General features: G+C 43.4%; 1 protein-coding gene across 5 annotated transcripts in view; it reads left to right on the forward strand.

The window, feature by feature from the left end:
• Positions 1-209: 209 nt before the first annotated feature.
• BCO1 (beta-carotene oxygenase 1) overlaps positions 210-24928 on the forward strand; it is a 32431-nt gene continuing 7712 nt past the window's right edge. The window contains exons 1-10 of one of the 5 annotated variants that reach the window (XM_067540144.1): positions 9282-9296; positions 9935-10049; positions 13857-13985; positions 17041-17170; positions 18133-18280; positions 19318-19465; positions 20651-20871; positions 21796-22053; positions 23839-23944; positions 24726-24820. In XM_067540144.1, coding sequence (XP_067396245.1) covers positions 10037-10049; positions 13857-13985; positions 17041-17170; positions 18133-18280; positions 19318-19465; positions 20651-20871; positions 21796-22053; positions 23839-23944; positions 24726-24820 — 1248 coding nt within the window. In that variant the 5' untranslated portion in view covers positions 9282-9296; positions 9935-10036. Of the gene's footprint in view, positions 246-3779; positions 3902-9281; positions 9297-9934; positions 10050-12977; positions 13001-13856; positions 13986-17040; positions 17171-18132; positions 18281-19317; positions 19466-20650; positions 20872-21795; positions 22054-23838; positions 23945-24725; positions 24821-24928 lie in introns of those variants that run through there. The other 4 variants (XM_067540146.1, XM_067540143.1, XM_067540145.1 and 1 more) reach the window with 4 other exon arrangements.

The following is a 24928-nucleotide window of genomic DNA, read 5'->3' on the forward strand; positions in this document are numbered from 1 at the left end:
AATTTTCTGTCCCCACAGGCAGGCAGATACAGTGCATGGAAAACACAAAGCAACAGCGTTGTCAGTGCAGCCACAAAAGCACCACACCTGAAACCTGCTAGGTCTTAGCCTGCCTTTCACGTGCTTTTGTTGAACCTGTGAACGTCTGTTCAAGATTCAGTGGTCACACAGCATGGGTCTCTTTCCACTCAGCTCAAGGAACAGCAAAATGGCTGTCCACACTGCCAGCGGCAGGCTGTACTGAGGTAAGGCTGGTACAGAACCATTGTCCTGATTCATTACTTTATTCCAAAGTTAAAATTACCCTCCATTTCTCCTCCTATGTGACCTCCTCCATTCCCATTCATTAGCTCTGTTCCTGCATTGTGAACTGTCTGCCTGTATCTTCAAATAAGATGACTTAAAAACTGGATGCAGTAGACTGTGCTCTATCCAGGTGCTACACAGTGATAACCCAGCTGCCCGGCTGAGGCAGGCTGCCATTATCCTGTGTCACACTGATCTCACATCACTTCAGTGCCCTCTCCTGCCTCTAGTAAGCTGAGAGCTGAAGGCTGTCCCTACCAGAGAGCCAGGCAAGGATGTAGTCCTGTGCTCTGTTCTTTGTCTTCCATTTTACAAAGAAAGTTTGATCCAAAGCCAGAGTACAGCAGTGTAAACACTACCAAGGAAACTCCCAGATTAATTCTGAACGTGCAGTTTTGTGCTGACAAACAGCCTTAGATCTCAGGGAGGATCTTATTGGCAGAATTATACACTCTTCTCCTTAAATTTCAAAGTAAATCAAAGGAGAAAGGCAAGAGAGACTGAAATCACCCCCTGCCATGCTCTGACCGACCCCACCATCCATATTAGGCCAAGAAACCATTTGCTGCAGAAAATCATCAACCAAGAAATGATCTACTGTCCATATTTGCCAAGAATGCATTTACTGTCAGGTAAAAAAATTCCCACAGCAGAGGACTTAGTCTGCTACAGCGGTAGAAATGCTATTAAGTGATGGAGAAATCAGAAATCTGATCCAATCCCCACCTTCCTTTACCAACTGAATATTATTTTAAAATAAATGTAATATTGTATGTAATATTACTGTATTGGAACATAAAGGGAGGAAAAATACATTCCTGTAAAAATACCATGAAAATTTACCAAATGCCATTGCTAGCATGACAATGAAGGCATACTAAAGATACTTAGCTTTCAATGGAAAAATGTACTTGCCCCAGGCAAGTGGAAGAATAGAACTTTGCAAGGCTGCAAATCCTTTCTTAGCTAAGTGCTATAATACAGTCGCCAAAACTTTCAAACCTGGCTCTTTAAAGTTAAGTATCAGAACCTATATCTAAGCAGCAAAATACACGTTTGGGCTGATTTTTCAGAGGTGTTGCGCACCTCTAGTTTTCTAATGACCTCTTCCTGGACAAATCTCAAGACCTATACTCCAGGGCATTGCGACGCGCTGCATGAGATCACTTTGACCTGGCCATGCCTCAGGCATGACGAAGGGGCAGCCAGGCCAAACCTGAGTGGCGCTGTGACTTGTGCACCAGATTGCAATGCATGGAATGGGGAGCCGGGCCCAGCCCTGTGGCCTTGGAGCCGCCCATGCCGGGTGAATGCAAGGGGGGCTCACTCTTCAGCCCATGACCAATGACCCATTGCCCCACTGGTTGCAAAACCTGGCTCCGCCACTGGATCTCTATGCTGATTTTACATTGCCAGTCATAGAATCATAGACGTGGGGCTGGAAGGGACCTAGAGAGGGCATCTAGTCCATCTGCCTGTGCTAAGGCTGAGCCAAGTAAATGTAGATCATCCCTGACCGGTGTTTGTTTAACCTGTTCTTAAAACCAGACGCTGTAGAATGTGGTCTGCCCTCTCCTTTGACCTTCATGACTCTCTTCTGGCTCTCTTCTTACCTCTCTTCTCTTACCTCTGTTTTTTTCTTCAGCATCCTCTTTAGTGGGTCCCCCTCTTTCCCATTGTTTGTGAGATTCCTACATAGTTCTGTCTTTGGCCACCTCCTTTTCTCCTTTACTCCGTCTTTCTGGTTTATTCTCATCCATTCTCATGACTGCCATTGCCATCTGTATACTAGTGACTTACAAATCTTCCCACCCATCCCAGATTGTCCCATCATCAGCTGAACTGCAACATGGTCAAACTTCTTGGGGCTGATTCTCAGTTACTTCCTCGCTGTTCTTCAGGAGGTGAGGAGCTAAGGTGGTTTTAAGCCATCCTTGTGCTCCCTGTTTTCTTGGACAGCACAGGGACCTGTTTGGCTCCTGATGTCAATTAGATCAGACTCAGGCCTGCTTTATGTTTGGCTTCCCCACTGCGCCCATGCCCTCTTCGCCAGGGACAGGGAACAGGACCAGTGGAGAGTCTAATGGTTCAAGAGAGGCTCCCTGCACAGGAGGCAAAAGAGGTGTAGTGTGAGAATCTGACCCCTTGTCTGTCTTCCCAAATGCTCTCCATTCTCTATCACTGCGGACAAACCCTTTCCTAAGCCTGTGTAATGGAGGGTCACTTTTGATTCCTCCCGTTTCAAATCTTCACTGTTAAAATCCTGGTGCTTCTTCACTAATGGTACAGACTCCAGCAAAGCAGCTGTATTTTCATGTTTAGAAACTGTATTATGTTGTATTGTCCTTTATTTCTGGTCAAGCCCACAGAGGGCTAGGTGCTTTCCAAATAGAGGAGGCATGATGACTGCCCAGTGTGAAGGCAGACCTGTGGGCAGACCATGGGTAAGGACAAAGGAGCAATAGCCAAGTGAAACAAGACAGCTAGAGCTGTCATACCATAGGTAATGAAAGCTGCATTTTACATAAAATAAACATGTACATATTTTCATTGCTTAAGCAGCTACTAGGAGGTGATTTAAACATATTCTGGGAACAGCTAAGTCTCTGACTTCCAAGGTAATCTCACATGAAGTTGTATAATGTTCAGTTGTACAAGGAGTCTTGTTATCCTTCATGTTAAATATAACCCCTTGGTTTACTCTGCAGTCACATGCTTTATATTGAAATAATTCTTTGATGTGAGGATTTCAAAGTGAACAACATTGCAATAAGTTAAGAACCTAATCTTGAAACAAAAGCAGTGAAGTTAAAAATCCTTCTTCTTCTTCTTCTTTTTGAATGATCCATGACCCCTGTTCACGGAAGTCACATAACGGTGGGTATGTTACAACCCTTGTTTGTGAAGACATAGCCACTTCTCATTCAGAGAGATGCCCTTTAGCTTACTTTTCAACAGTCTGGTTAAAAAAATAAAGCACAGAGCTGTGCACTGATAATTTTCTGCTAGTTCACACAATGGCACAAGTTGTATTCCAAAGAGAAGGATGTGATCAGCTGTAGAGACTTGTTTATTAGCTCCTAAAAAGAGGATCACAGTAGCAGGTGGAGATTTCTTTTGCTCTTTCCTTCCACATTGTCATAGGGACAAGAATCCTGATCTAATCAATATCCAAAGTTTCTCAGAATTCCTGGGATTCAGGTGGGATCAGGCAATAGCCCCTCAGACTAAATGATCTCTTGTTCAGTCATGAGCAAAAAGGCAAGTGAATTAGTTCTTTCTATCAAAGGAGTAGAGATAAAGAGTTAAGTGTGGAGAGGGAGAGAGAGTATTATAGTATTATATGTGCTAAGGATTAAAGAACAGCTATTGTAAATTGACAGACTATCAACCACCAGCAGCTGCTTGGAGGCGCACTTTGACCCTATAAATAACAGGAAAGAGCTGTTCCCAGCCTAGTCATAGAGGGGACCACAAGAGCAACAACACCAGCTGTGTGGGGGATATAGAGATTATTTAAGTAGAGCAGATATGGATGTGATCTTTGGTAGAAATAAAGAAGAGCACCCAGACCCCATAAGAGCAGAGGTGAAAGGTAAGGAAAATCTATTCCAAACTGAGTGGGTATTTTTGTGTTTTCAAATGAGTTACTAATTTAGCACTTGTTTCCTCCAAGACAACACTGAAAAGGGAAATTGCTGGATCTAATAAAAGGGAGACTATGAGAGAAAGGTGAATGGCTGCTTAGAAGACTGAGATCAGATCTTTATTTCTGCCCACTATTGCAGGATTTTTCTCACTTTGTGGACGTTTTGGGGTGTACATTTCCTGCAAGTAAGTTTGAAAAGGGGTCACTGAAACTGGTGCTTGCCAGCGAAGTCAGGTGGATTCAAATCTGGTGCCACCCCCATTGTTTCCCTTTCTCTTTGTCGTTTCAGTTCTCCCCCTTTCTGCAGCCATTCTCCAGCCTCTAGTTGCTTTCTCCATGTTGCAGTTAAGAGGAGTGGCTGACATTGTCATTTTCACTTCCTGGAGACGGAGAGCGGGACTGTAACTCTTTACAGAGCTGTTTTAAAATACAAATAGAAAGTCAGACATAACTAACGCTGAGTGGCTTTATTATAAAGAGGGCAGGTTGCAGAATGAGCTGGAGAAGAAGGAATGGTTCTCCTGGCTCATGGTAAATTAAAGTCCAGTGGAGGGCAACAAAAATGATTAGGGGGCTGGAGCACAGGACTTATGATGAGAGGCTGAGGGAACTGGGCTTGTTTAGTCTCATGTGATTTTAAGCTGGTGATTTAATGAAAATCAGTGTCTATTTTTTGGACTGCACCTTTGGTGAAGTCATTTAAGTAGATACTGTGTCCAAGGTTAGTATTTTTGCCTTGATTTGATTGCCATGTTTTATTTCATTCAAAGGAGTTTTTGTGATGAGCGAGGTGAGGAGTGATTTATAAAGAGTGGTTGTTGTCAAAACAGTAACTAGACAATGGTGGCACCTTCTTAATCAACAGATGTGTCCCTTGAGTAGTTTCAGAGTCACGTCTGCTGACTTTAGTGACAAAAATCAAGATTTTCTTGCTTTTTCACTGCTGTAATCATGGCTAATACAGAGAAGATTGAGCTGGATTCTATGTATTCTGGCTTACACATCCTCAGCCAGAATTGCTTGAAGTCTCAGCTGCAGAATCTTTATTGCTGGTGATGCAGTAACTCCAATTCAGCTTGACTCTCAGATTCCAGCGTTAGGTCATGGTGCTGGTTGTCGCTAAAACAATAAACACAGAATCCCACAATGCCAATTTTAAAGTCACTTTTCAAAATAGAACACACTCAGAATAGATGGTTCAGTTACTTATTAATTATGGAAACAAAGAAAATCCCCAGGCCACTTTAAACAGTCAATATTTTTTACAGTCAGCTATGCACTCTCTCTCTTTTCTGGGTGTTCTTTCAGTGGCTTGTATTATCACTCTATGTACTGACCTCAGTCTGCGTCTCTGAGACCTTTATTTGCTGTCCTTCTTTCTAGGAACTTCACAGGCAAATCACTGTGCTTTCCTCTCTAATAACATGCTCATTTAATGACTGCATCACTGTAGAATCTGATCACTTTCCGAATATATATGGATTCATCTTCACATCCCTCTGGGACAGAGGAAAATATCATTATCTTAGCTTTACAGATGGCGGAGAAAAAAATCTCAGTGGGGCCCAGATCCCGACAGGTACTTTAGGCGTTGCTCTGCTCAGCACTGCCGACCCTGATCTCCAGGTGGCCTGCTGCCCAGTGGAATATTCAGTCCTGAGTTAGGCTTCCTCCTTCCCAGTATAAGGCATGAAGAAAGAGTTAGGGGTATGGAAGCAGGCTGGCTGAGCGGGTAGCTGCCTACACCAGTCTGCAGTGATGTGCTGAGGAGAGGAGCAGGGAAAAGAGGCACCTAAGTGGCTGACCTGGCTGACAGGCTAGAGATAAGTGCTTCCCTCTGCTTGGGAGCCCCAGCCATGAATCCTTTTCTGGAGTGAGGTGCCTAAGCCAGGTCACCTGCTTCTGCAGCTCATGCACTAGCAGCCAAAACAGTGTCTGTCTGTCTGTCTTTTTCCCAATGCTCCAGGCTGCCTTTTGTGCAAATGCTTTGCTGCCCCAGTGCCCCTCCATGCATCGGTGGCTTGCTTCTGGCCCTTCTGTTCCAGCGGGATGGTAGGAATCAGATGTTACATGTGGTCAGAGCTCGCCTACTTGGTGGTCGTTCCCCCGCTTCGTTTGAGAATTCTGCTTCTGGGCTTTGAGCTAGGGCTGCAAGAGCTCATTACCTGTGGAGTGGCCTCAGTGCTTAGGCAGCTTTGCAAATGCTGACTGGTGGAAACGTAAACACTGACTGGGTAGGCGGCAGCTGAGCAGCAGATCTGCAAATGTAACTGGTGCCAAAAGTGTGGACTGAGGCTATATCTACACGGGGGGAAAAGAACCCGCAGCAGCGAGTTGCTGACTTGGGCTCGCAAGGCTTGTGCTATGGGGCTAAAAATAGCCGTGCAGAGGTTCCCTCTCAGGCTGGGGAGTGGGTCTCATTTCTTAGGTGAAATATCTGAGGGCAGAGAATAACTTTATCAAGGCTAAATCCTCTGTGGCTGGACAAGGCCCCAAATGCTGCAGAAATACTAATCTTTTTTGCTAGCCGGTTGGAAAGGCAGGCTGTGGAATGATGACCAAGCTCAGATAGCCCAACCCTCGATAGGCCAAGTTCAGTGCATAGATTCCCTTTCCAATGCCCCATGTAAGGTTGGGGGGCGGGGGCGGGGGGGGGGCAGGGGGACTACAAAGGGCCACAGTCACCTAGACTGTCCTTGGAGATTGCATAGCCTGCAGTGTTCTATTATGCAAATAACGACGATTGATAAACATTCCAGTTGTAAGATATTAATACTGGACTATTTCAATTCGTTTATAATAAATACACTGCTGAGTACTCTAACTCTGTACTGTAGCTAACCTGAAAACCCTGACTATATTAAACCTACATTCAGTTTATCTACTCTCAGCCCCCTAGTGGCAATACTAAAGAGAGCCACTTTCTTCATGTGGCTAACTCTTCCAGACTAAAGGGAGGTCCATGAGAATAATAAAAACACATACCCCACCCCCCGCCCCGCAATATGTCAGATGATTTCTTATCTGCGTGTATAACAGCCAAAATGTGATCAGTGAGGTTTTTTTTATGCTGTCTGTAAGAGAACCTAGAGTCTTCTGCCACACTTGAGACCAGTCAGATGTGCATCTGTTATCTTCACCAATTTATTCCCCCCCCCCAGCATTGCAAACCTAATACCATAAGAAGGTATGTATGTTTGTGCTGTAATGGGATCTTGGTCCATGACTGGAATGATGAGAATATAAATAGTAGTAATGTGTATACAGTATTAGTTAAATAAACTTGCTTGGAATGCATTAAAGGCAGGCCTGGTAAAATTGCCTTTTATTAAGGTTGCCTGACTCTTTCCATTATACTACCTTGTTTTCAGTTGCTCAGAGCTTTGCCAAACTGTAAGCATCTGGACTTAAATTTTCCATGCCAGGTGTCTGCCTCAGGCTGAATGTTTGTTTTTTGAAAAACTTCAGCCGAAGTTGTTCAGCCAGTTTTGAGAATGAGGCTGGGGGAAAAGACGTTATGTGCATTTTCAAATTTTCTGGTGACTTTCTTTTAAACAGTGTTAGCCCCCTCCTGCTGCCTCCCATTACCCCCATGTTTTGGAGCAAGGACTTGAAATTTGACCAGGGGTTGGCCTTTGTTTCAGAGAGATGCCTTTTGCTATCCCTGTGAAAATCCACCCAAATTTGGCCAAGTTATAAACCTTTGAAAAATCTGAGTTCACACATGCTCAATGGAGACTTGGATTTTAGCATTCACATGCCCTGGAGATTCCATCCATAAGGAACAAGCTGCAGTTTGGGGCAGAGCAGGACTTTCTCTGTAGTTGTATCTGCTGTGAGGTGTTCCAGGTCCAGATCCAAGCACCAGAACTGAAAGTAGGGCAGTTGAGGGCCCAGGAGAGTCAGTGCCACATAGTGAATACAAGAGCCAGACCAGCAGTGCGGGGAGAGGAGAATAGAATGGGACAAAGGGCATGGCGGCTGGCAGGTTGTGGGAGGGGTAGAGAGGAACTGGGAATTGAGGTGATGTGGGAAAAGATTGGGACTGGCTGAGCAAGAAGATTGGCACTGAGTCTGGGAACCAAGATTGGGACTAGGACCACAGGGGACTTGAACTGGCTGAGGAAGGAGAGGAGCCTGGGAATTGGGGGTGGGGGGCTGAGAGTCAATAGTATGGGGAGACTGAAATCAGATGAGGATCCAGGGGAGACTGGGAGTGGCTGGCATGGAGATGGGAACTGAGAATGAGCAGGGCAGGAGGAAAAAGGTCCGAGGGAGGCGATACAGAGCAGACAAGGTGCTGGCATGAGAGAGAATTGGGACTGAGTAAGCTCCATGTCCAAATCTCTTGGAGGGGAGAGGGGTTGGGGGCACACTGACATGGGACAGAGAGCCCCGAGAGGATGAGTGGGAGTGGGAACTAGTGGGGATGGGGATGACTGAAGGCTTGGGGGGAGTAGGAGAGGGAGATTAGATGAGGAGCCAGGAGAGGGAGGGGGATTGGGAATGTCTGGTTAAGAATACTGGGATTTGGGGGACAGGGGGTACGGCTGGGACAGGGAGCCTAGAGGGGTGAGACTAAGACTTGCTGGTCCAAGAGACTAGGGCTGAGACGAGAAGCCTGAGGAGTACTGAGTGGAGCTGGGTAGGCAAGGAAAATGGGACAAGGATGAGGAACCAGGGATGGGGAAGAGACAGGACTGGAGACAAGGACTGGCTGAAAGGGGTGGGGCCGAAGGAGTCCCATTTGGGGAGAACAGGCAGAAGTCTGCACCCGTTCGAGAATGCTCTCCTCCAGAGTCTAGAATGGAACCAATGATTCTGGAGTCTCACCATTTCTCTGATGTCAGCAAATATCTGTGGAAAAACATGGGCAAAGTGTGTGTCTCCTCCCTCTCTAGTGCTAGTCCACAGAGGATAACAACCTACTAGTGTTATTGGTTACTCTTCAAGTGGCAGAGGTCTGAATGGTGGCTCTAGAGGTTCCAACCCTAGTGATGACCTCTGAGGGTGTCAAGATGATGTTACATAATGAAATAGCTGTATTTTTGGTTTGTTTACAACCTTAATTTGGACTCATGAATGTGTTATGATGCAGTGTGAGCGGGTGGAATAGGCCCAGAGGCCCCTGCTGGAAGCCTTAGGATTCTACCACACTCTGTCCCAGAAGAGAGCAGAGGAGAAGTCCTCCAAGCAGCCTAGAGTGGCTTTGGGGAAGCAGCCAATGAGAGAGGCTGCAGGGAGCAGCCAATCAGAGCTGGACAGGGCCATATAAAAGGAGCTAAGCGTAGCCTAGCAATCAGTTGCTGCCTAGTTGAGAAGAAGACTGTCTGCTGGAAGGGTAATGAGATGTTCCTGTAGCCCACCAGAAGCTGAAAGGGCCGCACAGATCACTTGCAAGTAGGGACTGGGGGAGTGAGGAAGGAGTTTCTGGCTGGCTGCTGGGACTGAAGCAAGCAGTTACTGGCAGGGGGAGGTAGAGAATAGCTTCTGGCTGGCTGCTGGAGCTCAGTTAAGACAAGTCATAGGGAAATAGCCCAGGGAAAGGCAGAGCAGCAAGGTATGAAGGGACATGGCCTGAAGCTGCTATACTAAAAGGGTCCCTGGGGTGGGACCCAGAGCAGTAGGTGGGACTGGGTCCTGCCACTACTAGCCACTGGGGAAGGAAGGAAATTAGAAGAGCCCTAAGGAAGGAAATTAGAAGAGTGGCAGCCAGGGAAAAGAGCCACCTTACTGGGCCTGAGTCTGCAGGCAGCTGTGGTCAGGGAACAGAGTCCAAGCAGAGTGGCCCAATAGGAAAGCTGGGCTCTCAGAGGATGCGAGCAGAGCCAAGGACTGAGCCTTGACAGGGCTGCAACAAGATAATGCCTCCAGGGAGGAAGCCCTGGGGGAATGGCCCCATACCAGGGCAGGGCCTATTTGGACTGTGTAGCTGGAAGGGTCTTTTTGTTCTGATTAAAATACACTGTATCTGACTAGGCAGGAGGGCTGAGTCATGGAAGAACCACCAATAGGTCACCAGACACTGCAAACTGAGACACATCCCAATTAGAGAAACACACACACCACTCAGGGTAAGGGATGCTGGTGAGAGGTGAGTGTCCCCTGTTACATGCACTCTCTAATGTGTGGGCTATTTATTTGGAAATAGCCAAATGCTCTACTAAATTACTTTTGCTCTGGGGGCTGTTTGACCCTGGTTGCAACTTTGAAGGGGAGGAAAACACACCTTTCCCCACTCCTTATAGGTTTTATTACAAACTAGTAAACAAGCAAATCTAAAATCAATTAACTTCTCACTAAGGCTAATTACTTAAACTTCTACAAACTAAGATTAGACAACACAAAATCAAATCAAGATTATAGCTGGAACTGAACCACATTAATGTGGAATGGAATCACCAATTGGTTATATTTGCTGAACACAGCCAGTAATCAAATCAGGAAATTAATACAGCTCACGGTCAATGGTTTCAAATACTAAATGCTGGATATTTAAGGAGATGTTTCCTTCTCAACCCTTGAAGTGCCTCCTCAACTGGTGGGAAACTTGATGAGACTGGCAGCAATTGGGCTGGCCCCAGTTGAATGTGAGAGGAGAATGCATGCTGAGGGGATGCAGGGGTACCACTCCGCAGAGTCTCTAAGCATTCATGCCTAGCTTAGGAGGAAGAGGGCTGGCTGGTCCCTCACCTCCCCTTTCATTAATTTAAACCCTAGCTCAGGCCGTGTGGATCCTCTTTTTTTTGCTCTGTTCTAGGCTAAGTTCCCCACTTTTTGAGACCTCAATGATCTGCAACTCTCCATTCCTCTCTTAGGGCAGTGTGATTCATGCAGACACAACCATGTAACAAAGTGGTTTAAGGGAGGACTTACTTAACATGTTTGTTGGGAAATGATTAATGGCACGTACTGCTACTTCCACTTCCACTTACATGCGCATGTACACACACCGTTCACACCTTACAAGGGTTAGAGGAAAAAATCAGTATATAGACATCCCCACCCACTAACAAAATAGGATGAGGGGGAAAGAGAAGAAAGTTACTTAATAAAAAGATTCACTCTTCAGCTGGTGTGGCCTTCAGAGCGTCAGAGTAAGAACTGCAGTTCAGGGGAACATGATATCTCTGGTTGGCACCTCATGTTGACTGGTGGGCTTCCTCTGGGCACTTGACTGGTCAGGCTGGCATAGCTGGTGGTGGTGGCAGTGGTGGTCTCCTCTTCCTTAGAGCTATCTTAGGGAAAGCAAGGGCATCAGCCCTTCTTGATGTTGTGGTGGACTAGGAGGACCATGCCTCCACATCTACCTTCATCCTTAGCTTGTTCCACCTTATGGCACCTCCCTGGAGCAAATCAGGATATGACATTTAATGTCCCAATAACAGGGTCCTATCCTGGTCATGGATAGACAAGCTGGACTCTTGAGCAGTTTGGAAAAATCCCACCTTTATCTGGAAGTTCTCTCACAAGGACCAGCATTTAGACCACAAAGCAGAGGCTACTCCAAAAATATAAAAAGCATGGACTAAACAGGAGATTGCTTCATGGAAGCATCTCAGTGCCCCCCCCCCCCCCCCCCCCCCCCCGAAGGTAACAGTTGGGAGTGCAGATGGCCCTGAATTTGAGGGTCTTGACACATTCATATATGATTTGACATAGTGGTGACTGCCTTTGCCTTTCACCCACTCAATCTCACGTGTCCACTCAGTCTTTCTTTAAAAATACTCTTACAGCACCCTTTTCCACTGCCCTTTGCCTTTTTTACCAGCAAAAAAGGGGGAAACCAGCTGCTCCTAGCTTAATTAAGTGAATGGTCACCTTCCTCTCTGCAGCAAGGCTGAGACACAGAGCTGCCGTACAGCCTGTTAATAACAAATCTGATTTAAACTAAAAAGAATTAAAGTTTATACCTACTAAAAAAAAAAATTAGTTTTCACACACCAGGCTTCACTCATGTGAGCCAATATCCCTCACAAATTACATGGTCCCATACTATTTTTCTCCACAGGACCTCAACCTCATTTAATACACAGAATGGACCTGCTCTGGGCTGTTGTCTGTAATGCCCCTGCCTCACTGTTGCAGAAGTTGGAAGGTGTGTAGTGAAGGGAGCAGGGGACTGCAGAAAGAAGAAGGATGGTCTCTTGGTGGTCAAGGCAGCTATATGCTGCCCTGGAGAACTGGATTCTGTTCCAGTCTCTGCTTTAGAATGCCTGTGTGATGCTGAGCAGGTCACTTAAACCAGCCTTTTCACAGGTGGCGACTAACAGTGTGTTCCTCATTTTCTGAGTGCCTGTCTTGAGACCCTGGCATCTGATTAGCAGAAATGCTGAGCACGCACAGCTGCAATTGAAGTCAGTGGGAGCTGTGCTTTTAATGTATAAGTGCTACATAATACAAAGTACTCTGAAAAATCAGGTCATAGATATCTTAAATTGGGCACCCAAAACTGGTGGATAGTTTTTACCTTAATCTCTCTGTTTCCCATCTGTAAAATGGGGATAATAATACCCTCTCATCTCAAAGGAGTGTTGTGAAAATACATTAATTGATGTTTATGAAGCAGTCAGATACTAGAGCGATGACTATTCTAGAAAAGCCGATGAGGCAATACATAATTAGAGCTGATTGGAGGATGACCGTTCAGTTACGAGAAAGCTTTTAAGGTTTCCCAATTTGTTTTCATTCTGTATTGGAACAAAACCAGAATCTTTCAACCACTTTCACAAACCAGAACTATGTCCAAACATCCATTTTTGGATAGAAAAGCTCAGGAGTTCCTCTGTGGAATTGACTGGGGAGTCCATCCTGGACCTCAGAGACTTTCCTATCAAACTCAGTCACAACCCATACATCCCTGCAAAATGTTGCAGCTTTGAAGGAAGCAGGTATTTTGACAAACATGTCATTGAAAGTGTTCTGATCCGCTCTAGTAATAATTCTGTCTTCAGAGCAGGATTTGAATAGTGTGTCGTAATGAAGGCCTTGGACCACACATTCAACAGTGAGGAGGAAACACAATATTGAAGAGCTTCTCGTTCAGTGAGTGCAATCCACTCTGTGCACTGACTAAGGCAGAGGTCTTGTGGGGGGAAAAAAATAAAATGCGATAATGTAATTAAAGACTAGATCACATGCATATAATCAAGGGAACCAGACTAAGACTGCACAGGCAAGCTTAATTCTGGCATTTTCTAACTTGTGAGTGCTTGACTTTGCAACCTTTAATAATGCTTTTTTAACACTTTTTTTTTTTTTTTTTTTTTTTTTTTTTTTTGTGAATAACATGTACTAACTTAGCTGATTTCTTGTTCCTCGTGTGTCATAAATCACCAAATCCCTACATCTTGTACTCAACCCTTGACAGCGTTTGGGGAATATTGTATTGATAATACGTAATCTTTATTTATACTCAGAACTGACATGATTAGTGGTGTAAAGCACTGCCATTCTGACACTTAATTACACTGAAATTTGATTCATGGAATTGTTACTGGAATTCAACCAGCATTCAGTTTACATTGGCATCTTGAGGGCCACTGCAAGACATTTGATCTATAAATGACCCCTATAATTTATTTCTGGCAAATCCTGGCTTTTGATGGTAATAGCAGGTGGGATTGGATGGATCTTTTTAAAATGAAAGTTCGGGAAGAAAATGCTCGTCCCTCATCAATCTCTTATAATTAGTAAATTATGTTCAGGTAATTTCATGTTTTCAGTTTCGTATATAATTAGGGCCACATGTTTAGGCATACCTGATAATAGACATGAGCAAATACATCATTGTAAAACCCTGACTTGTACCATCCATGTATCTTTGGAAATTTGTCCTTTAGTGTGCACAAGGTCACCTTTTACTGGGAGCTGAAATGAACTGTGTCCTTTCTCTTTACAGGTGAGCTACCAAGCTGGCTGCAGGGGATTCTTCTCCGCAATGGCCCAGGCATGCACACGGTGGGGGAAACCCAATATAACCATTGGTTTGATGGCTTGGCTCTGATGCACAGCTTTACATTTAAAAATGGTAGGTTGCTGCATCATAGCATCCAAAAACAAGTCTTGGTCTCCTAAGCAGATGCATACGGTTTTATAAATGTGGGTGGACTTGGCTTATAATACTCGTCTATCAAATTGTTTCAGATGCTTAGCTAAAGGTCCTGTGACATATGCTTGGTTAGGAGTCCTGCAAGAATCAGACTTAGAAGCCTCTGCATAGCTAGTGAAAATCAACTGAAGGGTAGGGGAGTCACAATGTGCAGTCTTACAGACAGCTGGTGAGCGAGAACAAGTGGGTGGTCTCGCCCCTCTCAGTGCAGCTTTCCTTCTCTGAGATGGAAGTGCTGTGCTCCCTCAGAAGGGGAATGTGCAAAGGTAGCTAAAGTCAGCTTTGCGTGTTCCCCTGATCCTGGGGCTTCTCTATGCTGGGCCAGTCTCTCTCAAGGCTGCTGTAATTTGTACCAGCTGCCATTGGCCCCAATAAACCATTGGAGAACCGTAGGCTTGCTGGGCAGCAGGAATGCACAGCCATGGACTTCCAGCTACAGCCCTTCTCTGGCTGCAGGGAACGGGTGCATAGGAGCTGCTATAGTAGCTCAGTGGCACAAGCTGATACCTCTTTTTCCCCCCTTCCCCCCCCCTTTACACTGGGGTAACCCTCCCTGGGTCAGCTACACTGGCCCTAGGTCAGCTTTATGCTGGTGGCATGAAACAAACCTGCCCTGATGTAGAGGAAAACCTGGCTCATAGTAACTAACTGAAATATTTCAAAAATTAAGTCAATGATCTGTTTTGCCTCCAGGATATTAATACCCATGACAGGGCCAAGATCTTTCCCCTTCCTGAGATTGACTTCAGTGGGAGCCGAGACTTCTGAGGCTCTCACAGGCTTGTGCTGTGGGTACTCTCTATAGAGCTGTGCAATACAGAAAGTTTACACCAGGGGTGAAATCCTGGTTCCACTGAAGGCAGATTTCACCTTCAGGCAGGATTTCGGGGGGACCAGTCTAGATACCATGATTTTGAGTAGACATTAAAATAAAGAATTAAGAAAAGCAGCTCCGAATAGAAGTTGCGTTTTCGTTCTGCAGCTGTTTGGAAGCACACAGCAGCTTCTGCCTGCACCACAGCTGAAAATAGCCATGGTGCATGCAGCGACTTTGCTACTGGGCTTTCATCCAGAGCAGCAGCACCTGCTCTATTCGAAACTGAATCAGTGAATAGTACCATAATGTACAGAGATTTGTGTGACCTGGGCAAGCCAACCTAGTTACATTTACGGGCTAAGCGCCCTTCTTAGGATTTGAACCTAGTTATGACAGAAGCCAAGAGTGAAACTAGGCCACTGGGCCACTTAGCTTGGAAATCAGGTCTCAGGAATATTTGTGGCACTTATATAAACAATACTTAGATGAATGTCCAGATCCTACTTGCTGTCCTCAGGCAAGATAAGCTGGAGTTGGCTCTGACTGGAAATGATCAGAAGCAGGTATTTCCTCTGTCCATACCGATCTCTTTTTAATTTAAACTTGACCATAAAATATGGAAATAGAATATTATTTCATCTGCTTTAGAACACAGTGTGGGCTGTTTTACTTTGTGCTTATTAGCTACACAACATACAAGGTCTGTAGGAGACTTGCTTCTTTGCCCCTCCCCCTGGTTTTTATTTTCCATTGACGTGTTGGGATGAATTTCATGAGAGATCCCAGAAACACATTTCCTGTCTGCCTGCCTGCCAAGTTCAGTGCCTCTTAAGAATGCAGCCATAAACAGAAACGGCCAGTTTATTGCACCACCTAAAGCAAAGGGAGCTCTGCTCAGACACCCAGGCCCATATGACTTAATTTATACCGGCATTTCTTCAGGCCTAGAAAAGTGCTGCTTTTTTACAAACAACGAAGACTGAAATTTGCAAAGAAAATTGATTTCCATACCCCCTACTCCACTATGTCTGGAGATGCATACCGTTCTCTTGATGGAGGAACCATGGGCTGGTGATTAAAGCACAGAACTAAGAGCTCTCGGATCTCTGTTCTGTGTGTGGTTCTGCTACAGACTTCTTGTGTGCTGATGGGCAAGTCACTTCACCTCTCCATGATAGTTTCTCATGTATAAAACGAGGATAATAATCCTTCCCTACTTCATAAGTGTGCTGTGAGGCATAATTCATTGTCTGAGAGGTGTTCAAATATGTTAGAGACGAGTATCATAAAAATGTTCTTAAATGGCTGTCTGCAAGTATTCCATCAATAGAAAGGAGGCATTTAGGAATGTAACAAAGGGTTATACTGAATTAGGAGTGGGTTAGATGATCAACAGGATTCTTCCCTCTCTAATCATCATCAGAGAAATTACAGATTCTTCTTGAGGGCTGTTTTAGTCATAGTATCGCTGTGAGTTTAAAGAAACTGCCTTTAAAAGCTTAAATGTTAAAATTAGTAAAGTGGGATTTTTAAGAGTCATGTTTTTCATAATTTTAGAACTTCCTCCATGTTTGTTTGTAACAATTCCTTAGGAACTTGAAACTTACTGTTTATTCTTCCCACTCCATCATGTGCACATGTAGATAAGTTAATATAGGTGCTGGCATTTTTAGTTTAAAACCTTCCTCTCAACACCCTATGCACAAAATATTACATAAATATTTTGTGAACCAAGGAAAGTGGGCAAGTCAAAATTTGGGCTGTCAGTGTTGACCATCTATAAGTATAAACAATTGGAATAAAGCAGTGTTTCTCAACGACCTGTCCATGGACCGGCATCAGTCCCTGAGATCTCCCTGACACAGTATAGGAAGCCTAAGAGCTACCTGACACAGTATAGGAAGCCGGTTCCTGGTATCAAAAAGGTTGAGAAACACTGGAATAAAGCCCCATTTCCCCCTGAAATTTCTCAGACACACAAAGCACCTTCTGAAAAACTAGGTGTTGGGAGCAATGCATAGTCTGCTTAACTGGTGGCCAACCAGATGAGGTCTACTGTAACTTCTTTATCTGACACTTTATCTGTTCTGTATTAATTTTCTAAGGAAAATATCTTAGTATGCATATAATACAAAGACTTTGTTTGTCTTTTGTCAGGCGAAGTTCACTACAGAAGTAAATACCTCCGCAGTGACACATACAATTGCAATATAGAAGCAAACAGAATTGTGGTGTCAGAGTTTGGAACTATGGCTTATCCAGATCCATGCAAAAACATATTTGCCAAGTAAGCAATGTTTTTCCAGCAAGGTTCTACTTTCTGTTTCTTTGACACAGCTACTTTTCTATTCGCCCTCTGCACATTCAAAATAAGCAGCAATGTTTGTATGTAAACTTAAAATTGCCACATCATCCGCAATGCCGGGAATCTGATTCCCAGTCTCTGATTTCTATAAGCAAGTATTAGATTTTTTTTTTTTTTTTAATGTATACAAAGGATTGATTGGTAACCACTCCAAAGTTAAGTCCTGCCTGTGTGTGCTAGAGTTGTTACTTGCAGTATGCCAATCAATCCTTTGATTTCTTTTAAGCAAGTATTACAGAAAACTGTCAAGTAACTTATGCCCAAAGTCTTTTCTTTAATGCTGTTGTAATATGATAGGAAATATTCTTGGGAATCAAAATGTATTGTCAAAGGGAGTATTAATCCACTACTTTTTTACCAAGGCAAATTGAAAAAGTTACCAATACTTATGTAGGACCTACTGGGCCAAACTTTCAAAATGTGATCTCTAACTGCATGTAGTAGTGTACGCACACGACACTAAATACTCCCATTCAAGTCAATGGTGGTTTTGCCATTGACACCAATGGGAGCAGGATTGGCCAGGTATTAGATGAACATTTGTGCATGGAAACGCAGTGGTTGTATGCATTCACACTTCCAGGTTGGGGGTTAAGAGTGGTTGAATATTTGGTCCAAAACATGTTGTACTGTAGGACCAGCCAGCAGAGAGAGAGTACAAATTAAGTAATAAACTCACTTCCAAGGATTATGCTGCATACAGGTCATATCCTGCGCTCCAGTAATAGGCACAACTTCCAGCTCTGAGTGGCTCAAGGGGAGAACAACACTAAACAAGTAACAGAACCATGATAATTTCCATCCCATTTGAGAGTAAAAGCAACTATAAAATAGCTGCTCTTCTCAAAGACTAATGTAGTTATCTAACATTTCCCTCTCCACAGGGCATTCTGCTATTTGTCCCACACCATTCCTGAGTTCACAGACAACTGCCTGATCAATATCATGAAAACTGGTGAGGATTATTATGCTACAAGCGAGACTAACTTCATTAGGAAAATTGATCCTCACACTCTGGAGACATTAGAGAAGGTAAAATGTGGTATTCAGCATGGATCCTTATCTGCCAATGAATACAGTTTCATGCTGACCTTTACAGCGGGGGTGTCTGGTTAAAGGAGGCCAAATTTGACATAAGTAAACATGGAAGGATAAAATGTTTTTTCATCCAGTGCTTCCTTTGTGTTAGAATAGACCATTTGGGAGCCATGGAGACTGGGGCAGTTGCTGTAGATGCCAGCTCTTCTATCAGTTTATAATGTCCATTATTTTAACTTACAATATTTTTATTCTTCATTTCTTTCAAACTACAAAATCCCAGGTATTTTAGGGTAAGTATTGGCTTTTGCAGTTTTAACTTGTGCATAATCCTACTTGGTTGTGGACATAATGTCAGGTCTCATGCTTATGGCATTATTTTGGATTATTCCCTTTGATTAATGGTCCTACTAGCTCTCCCTATTATGCAGCAATTTATATAATGTGTAATTAATTCGGTAGGCCAGTTATATCACAACTTCCTCAGTCATTACACCATTTGAATTACCTTATGCAAGACATTTCTTAAAAAAAAGTCTAGATGCATTAAAACATGGTTTTTAGTTAACCTTTTCCACTATGTATAACCTCCCAACTCCTATCGCCTGCTATAACACAGTTTATCAACTATGACTTTAGAAATCTTTTTGCTCATGAAAGCTGCTGGCTTAACAGCCTGGCTTACACAAACTTTCCCATGTACCTCACCCCTGAGATGACCTTCGGGAACAAAAGGTCAGCTTCCACAACCCATTCAAGCACTGACTAAGGAAGGCATTTAAGCATATGCTTAATTCCCACTGAGTTCAATGTTTTTAACTTCAAGACTTAAAGTTAAGCAAGTTGTTTTGTGAATTGGGAGGCTTTCCTGAAACAGGGTCTTAGTCCTTTGGCCTCCATCCTGGGGCTGCCAATAGGAAGCCCATTAGTGCCAAAGGGGGTGGTAGCTTTTGTGATGGAGGCTAAGATCAGCAACTAACTTCACATGCTCTTTCTACATCTTTTATGTCCTTACGCTGTCACTTTGTTAGGTTGACTACCATAAATATGTAGCAGTAAACCTGGCAACTTCTCATCCCCATTATGACAGTGCTGGAAATGTTCTCAATATGGGCACCTCCGTAGTTGACAAGGGGAAGACAAAATATGTTCTTTTTAAGATTCCCTCCTCAGTGCCAGGTAAGAGATGGCTTCTACTAGTGTCTCTGAGTTCCTTGTTTGTTGGGGTTTTTTTTACTTCTGATGATGGAGGGCTGTGCCACAAATACTCTAGAAACCAATGGAATCACTGTTTTTTAAACATCACTGATTTGTACAAATACACTTGACATTTCACTGTTAGGGTGACAAGTGGTGAGTAACTGCATGTAAATCACCTTTGAAAATGACTGATGGGACTCCTGAACTAGCTGTTCAGCCTGTTTGGGTATTTGGTGTTTGAAAGGTTCATCTTTATCACAGTATGCTGTTCATATTTCAGTAAAGAAAATGTTGTTTCAGAAGGATTTCTCTCTACTCCTAGCTTTCCATTCCCTGCATTGAGATATCTTGATGATGCACAGAATGCATCATGTAGTATTTAGTGCTCTAGATTTATAAAATGTATCTTTCTTTATAAATATAGTTTCAGGGGGAAAGGACAGTGGTTGAAAATTCTTATAAAAGTGGGGACGGAGAGTGTTTGGCTAGACCCAGGCATAATATATGAAACTGTATGTAGATCCCATTCCTCACCAGCTTTGCCAATGCTAGCCCTCACCGAAGTGAAGACTGTTCGTTGGTTTTTCTGTGCTCGCATCTCACCTTTTTGATCTTACCACTCTCTGTGAATTTCTGATAACCATATCAGTGGGGCAGGGCCTGGCTGCTAATGTAGCTGTTACCTTGTTGGCCAACAGACCAGGATTGAACTTGGGCCCTCCAGAGTGAAAAGAATGAACTGCCACAACTTAAGAGCCAGGCACTATAGCTAGGGTTGTAACAGACTCGACTAATCTGTGGTCAGAGGGTGACCAGAAGCACAAGCTCACCCCAGTAGGTTCTACTAGTATGGGGCCATATATAGTCCCTTCTGTACAGCTGTCAGTATAAACTTAACTTCTGTCCCCCTCCAAGCTGGAACTCTGGGGGGCAGTGGCCTGTGGGTAATTCCCAAGGGGCCAGGAGCAACTGTGAAGGCCCAGGTCCTCTTCATGCATGGCCCTGATCTTGTTATCTGCATGAGTTGTTGGTTGGGAACCAACTCCCCTGCTAATCCTGGAGAAGGGAAGGAACCCTGTCCCTAAGAGGAGAAAGCAAAGGAAACTCCCTGAGTGGCAAATATTATTTACATAATTTCTGTTTATTTTTCTAATTCTTGTTTAGAGAAAGAAAACAAGAAATCGTGTCTCAAACACCTGGAAGTGGTGTGCTCGATCCCTTCCCACTCGCTCCTTCACCCAAGCTATTACCACAGCTTTGGAGTTACAGAAAATTATATCATCTTCATTGAGCAGCCATTCAAACTGGACATTCTCAAGCTGGCAACTGCCTACTTGAGAGGTGTCAACTGGGCGTCCTGCCTTTCCTTCCATAAGGAAGATAAGGTACCATTCCTGCTATGCGCTAAGCAGTGGAGGAAGCCAGGGCAATAACCACTCCCACTCTATACTATATTTTCCCTGGCTGTAAAAGGTCAGTCACTTCCCATTGGAGAAATGTTTCCCCTCTCTTCCTATATATATATATATATATTTTTTTTTTTTTTCTGTAGATAGCAGGATCTTTCCTTGAGAATCCTATCCTACCCCACCTAAAATTTCCATAAGTAAATCTCTGGTGCCAAGGTACCCGAGAAAAAGGATTGTATTAGGTACTATTGGAAATATCCCACACCAGCAAAGAGACTCTGTTCATCTGTAGTGTCCAAACAACCATGTACAGTCACCTCTAATTTAAACAAAATACTATATAGTAGCATACACATCTAGCTCAATAAGTGTAGAGACTTTGGATGAGATTCTTATGCCCATTCTGGCTCCTTTAGTTGAGGCAAGAGGGCTGGATTGGTATAAAGGCCCTCTAAAAACCCTGGATCCTCCTAATGCAGGACGTCCCTCACAAGCCCTGGCATGCCAGAGGTGGAACCATGTGTGAGAGGGCATGTTGGGCCTCGTGTGTAGCTCTGTGGAGATTCAGGACAGGTGAGATAGGCAGCTGTAACTTAGACACCTCCCAGGGTTGCCTACATTTTGCCAGGGGCCACTGCCTCTCCCAGAGCAGCTCAGAATTGGGAGGGTGTAAAGGTGGGGTGAAAGCTGCTGCCTCATCTCCACCTCCAGCCTGCATGTTGCTGTGCCTCTTGCCCAGAATCTCACCTCTTACTCCAAATACTTAGTGCGTTTGCTTTGTTTATAATGATTATCGCATTGGAAACCCTGGTTTGCAATGAAATACTTAATTTTTTTTACACAAAAATTATTTGCTGCTTATTAATATTATTAAACACTAGTGCATTTGCCATCTTTCAGACTTGGATTCACCTCATAGACAAAAAGACCAAAAAAGAGAGATCCACCAAGATTTATACAGATGCCATGGTCCTTTTTCACCATGTGAATGCTTATGAGGAGGATGGCCATGTTGTTGTTGATGTCATTTCCTATTCAGACAATAGCCTGTATGAAATGTTCTATTTAAAGAACCTGACAGAAGACTTGGAAAAAAACACAAAACTTACTTCCATGCCAGTCTGCAAGCGATTCGTGGTTCCTCTGGGTTTTGACAAGGTAGCATTCAATCTATTATATTTGAGCAGTGATTTTGAAGAACTCACTAAGTGAAAAAGTCTGACATATTGGTTTTCCAGTCTATGTCCGAGTTCGTAATGTTGAAATTATAGCCAAAAGAGAGAGCGTTGGGGGGGGGCAGGGGAAGTGTACGCTTTACTGGGGGCCCCGCCCAGGCTGCAACCCCTGTGGGTATGTGTGAGAGAGTGGGCCCATGTTACAAGTTTTTGTACTGGGCCTGCAAAAATTATGCTTGGGCCCTGGAAGGGGGGTGGGGGGCCATTTATATTTGCCTAGGCAATGGGCAGTTACTTGGTGCCAGATTCTGGTGCCTTTCTTAATAGAGAAAATCCTATTCAATTTGACGAGTCTCTTCAAAGTCAGCGGGACTGTTCATGGAGCAAGGTGTTACCCAACATGAATAAATGTATCAATATGGCTCTTGACTGGCCAGGTGTAAGCCTGGGTTTTTGCACATACCATCTGATGCACATTAGTGGAGGGCCTCTGAAAAATCACCCTCCCCCTTTCCCCCCCGCCCCACCACACCCCACCCCCAAACTCCTTAACTGCTTTTCAATAGTGATTTAATGAAGATTATGGGATTTTTATTTCAATGAGAGCTTTACTAAAGCATGGAAAAGAGTCCAACCTTTCAGTAACTTTGAAACAGTTTAACTGTTTTACATCATACTCCGCCCGGCAATTTGTCAGGCAAGTTTCAGCCTGATTCCGTCTGGAATGGCTGATGCTGTATGCCTTGCTACGCCCTGGAAACTGAGTCTTGTTAATGCCATGAAAACAGTCCAGCAGCAGTGCAGGAGGATACATTTGATGCATGGAGAATAGGTCCAGAAATGGCTAATAGCCAAGATGGTCAAGGATGAAACCCCACGTTCTGGGTGTCCCTAAACCTCCAACTGCCAGAAGCTGGGGCTCCACCACAGGGAATGGATCACTTGAAATTGCCCTGTTCTGTTCATTCCCTATGAAACATCTGGCACCAGCCACTGTCAGAAGACAGGATACTGGGCTAGATGGACCATTGGTCTGACCCAGTATGACTGTTCTTACATTCTTAGAATGGATCAGCCCATATTGTCCTGCCTTCCTACCTTGCAATCTAAGAATTCAGCAACATTGTGCAAAAGACACTATCCTGGAAAATCTCTTTGAATTACTAATGTGAACACTTAGTGGCATTTTCATTAAAGTAAATACTAGTGTTAAACTTTTTAAAAAAAAACACCAAATGGCATCAATCTGCTGTACACGGTGTCTATTTAACACTACGTCTGTTGAGGATAATAATTGGGCTAAATATACACACCCACAAAAATGAGAAGTCACTACATCTTTTTTTATACCCTGGGATTTTCAAAGGTGTTTAAGGGTTATGAGAGCCAAAGTCCTACTGACTTTAAGGGAGTGAGGCATCCAACTCCCCCTGAAATGACTTTAAAAATCCCAACTCCCAAATAACATGATGAATTTACACTGCTTTTGTGATAAAGTAAACCACCATCTGGGCTGACACCTTTATCCAATTTGACATAATGCAGTTCAGAATAGACGGTTTATTAGAATCCCCTGAAAATTAAGCACTCTTAAATGGAAATGCTCATAGTCTAATAAAGTAGCTTTTTTAAGCTGGATCATCTATCTTATGCCAAATGGAACCAAATACCAATTTACATACAGTAAAATCCACCTTGACGAAAGTCCTAAATTAGAAGCATGTCTTTTGAAATGTCTTGTTCTTGTTTGCATCTCTATTTCTTGCAGGATGCAGAAGTAGGTACTAATTTAGTCAAACTTCCATCAACTACTGCAACTGCTATGAAAGAAAAAGATGGAAACATCTATTGCCAGCCTGAAATGTTATGTGAAGGTGAGATGTGTTTATTAAAAATCTTGCATTGTATCTCTCTAAATTTAGATGCATTCTAATAAGAGACTAGTATCTGTTAAATACTTTATATATTTAAAAAAAAAAAAAAATAAATCTAGCCCAGATCTAGCAGTCAGGTCCCTGAGATGAACAGTGAGATTTTGCATGGGCACAAGTGTTCACCTCAGGAACCTACCTGCTAGGTCAGGGCCTAAATGAATAATTAATATAAATGCAATGGAAATAGCTGTCCAAGTTACAGGCAGATTATGAATGCTCAAAATATCATGACATTAAAGTCACAGATCTGAGATCACAGAATCTAAATATGCAAGATTGTCTATATGCATAAATACATATCTGTTTTTACTTTGGGGAAGAAATCTCCAGTTACAGCTCACAGGTAAACACACTATTATTCTGTATTTAGGGAAAATGAAAGGTAACCGAACAATAAGACTATAAATACCTTAGAGGATTAGAACACTGTGGCTAAACCATGAGTGAAATGTCAATGATTTATGAATTTGCATCATCCTTGGAGTTGTGCTGTATTATATGTATTTTGTTTCAGCTTTTTAAAAATATATCCAGATATCTCTACATAAAGTCTAAGCAAAACCTAACTTAGACACTGACAAGATATATACATTGCAGAGGTTAACTGTCTTTGTCTAAGATCTTGTCCATATGTACTACATTTCTTTTAATATGTCCTAGATGTACAGTTGTGCTGTTTTTCTTCCTTGTTACCAATATGTAAATTCCACTTTACCTCTAGGAATAGAGCTACCTCGCATCAACTATGATTATAATGGCAAAAAATACAGATACATCTATGCAACAGAAGTTCAGTGGAGCCCAGTTCCCACAAAGGTATAATATTACACTGATTGCATATTCTATGACTGTATTCACATAACCCAAATCAAATTAGAGTGCAAATAGCGAAGGCAGTTTATTTTACTAGCTAATCTACATGGG

This window comes from Emydura macquarii, unplaced genomic scaffold, assembly GCF_026122565.2.
Source record: "Emydura macquarii macquarii isolate MOO-44397 ecotype Brisbane River unplaced genomic scaffold, CSIRO-AGI_Emac_v2 contig_561, whole genome shotgun sequence".
Lineage (NCBI taxonomy): Eukaryota > Metazoa > Chordata > Testudines > Chelidae > Emydura > Emydura macquarii.